General features: G+C 43.6%; 1 protein-coding gene across 1 annotated transcript in view; it reads right to left on the reverse strand.

Moving 5' to 3' along the window:
• LOC119594782 (calpain-7-like) overlaps positions 1–450 on the reverse strand; it is a 14,951-nt gene that overhangs the window by 5,797 nt on the left and 8,704 nt on the right. Inside the window, exons 4-5 of the mRNA XM_037943875.1 lie at positions 281–416; positions 29–136 (exon numbers count right to left, since the gene is read on the reverse strand). Coding sequence (XP_037799803.1) covers positions 29–136; positions 281–416 — 244 coding nt within the window. The remainder of the gene's footprint in view (positions 1–28; positions 137–280; positions 417–450) is intronic.

Raw genomic sequence — 450 nt, forward strand, 5'->3', positions numbered from 1 at the left:
CCAACATTAGGAAGTAATGTATCCTTACCCTGAGGCTGTGGTCTAGAGTTAACCAAGTTGCCTATCCCAAGGGGAGGAATGACACGTGTGGGGGAGACCCGTTGGTGTGCTGGCCTTACAGATGACAGTGAAGCACCTACACAAACAAGCACATGAGATTAGCACTCTGTACACTTTACTGATGCAACACTTTACTAATAAAAATGAGCTCTACAACTGAGCTAAAAACAAATACCAATAAAATAAATAACTATACAAACAAAAATTCCCTAATGCCAACCTGTTCCTTCTCCAATGCTGGCCTTTTGCTCCTCTTCGGGTGAACTCTGTGCCTTGAGGACCTCAGCCCGTGTCAAAGCTTGCTCTGCCAGTTTCCTCAACTTGTCTGACATCTTTGGATCCTCTATGGTCTTCATCTGTCATTGATGGTCGCACAGTTATTTGATTATT

This window comes from Penaeus monodon, chromosome 34 (assembly GCF_015228065.2).
Source record: "Penaeus monodon isolate SGIC_2016 chromosome 34, NSTDA_Pmon_1, whole genome shotgun sequence".
Classification (NCBI taxonomy): domain Eukaryota; kingdom Metazoa; phylum Arthropoda; class Malacostraca; order Decapoda; family Penaeidae; genus Penaeus; species Penaeus monodon.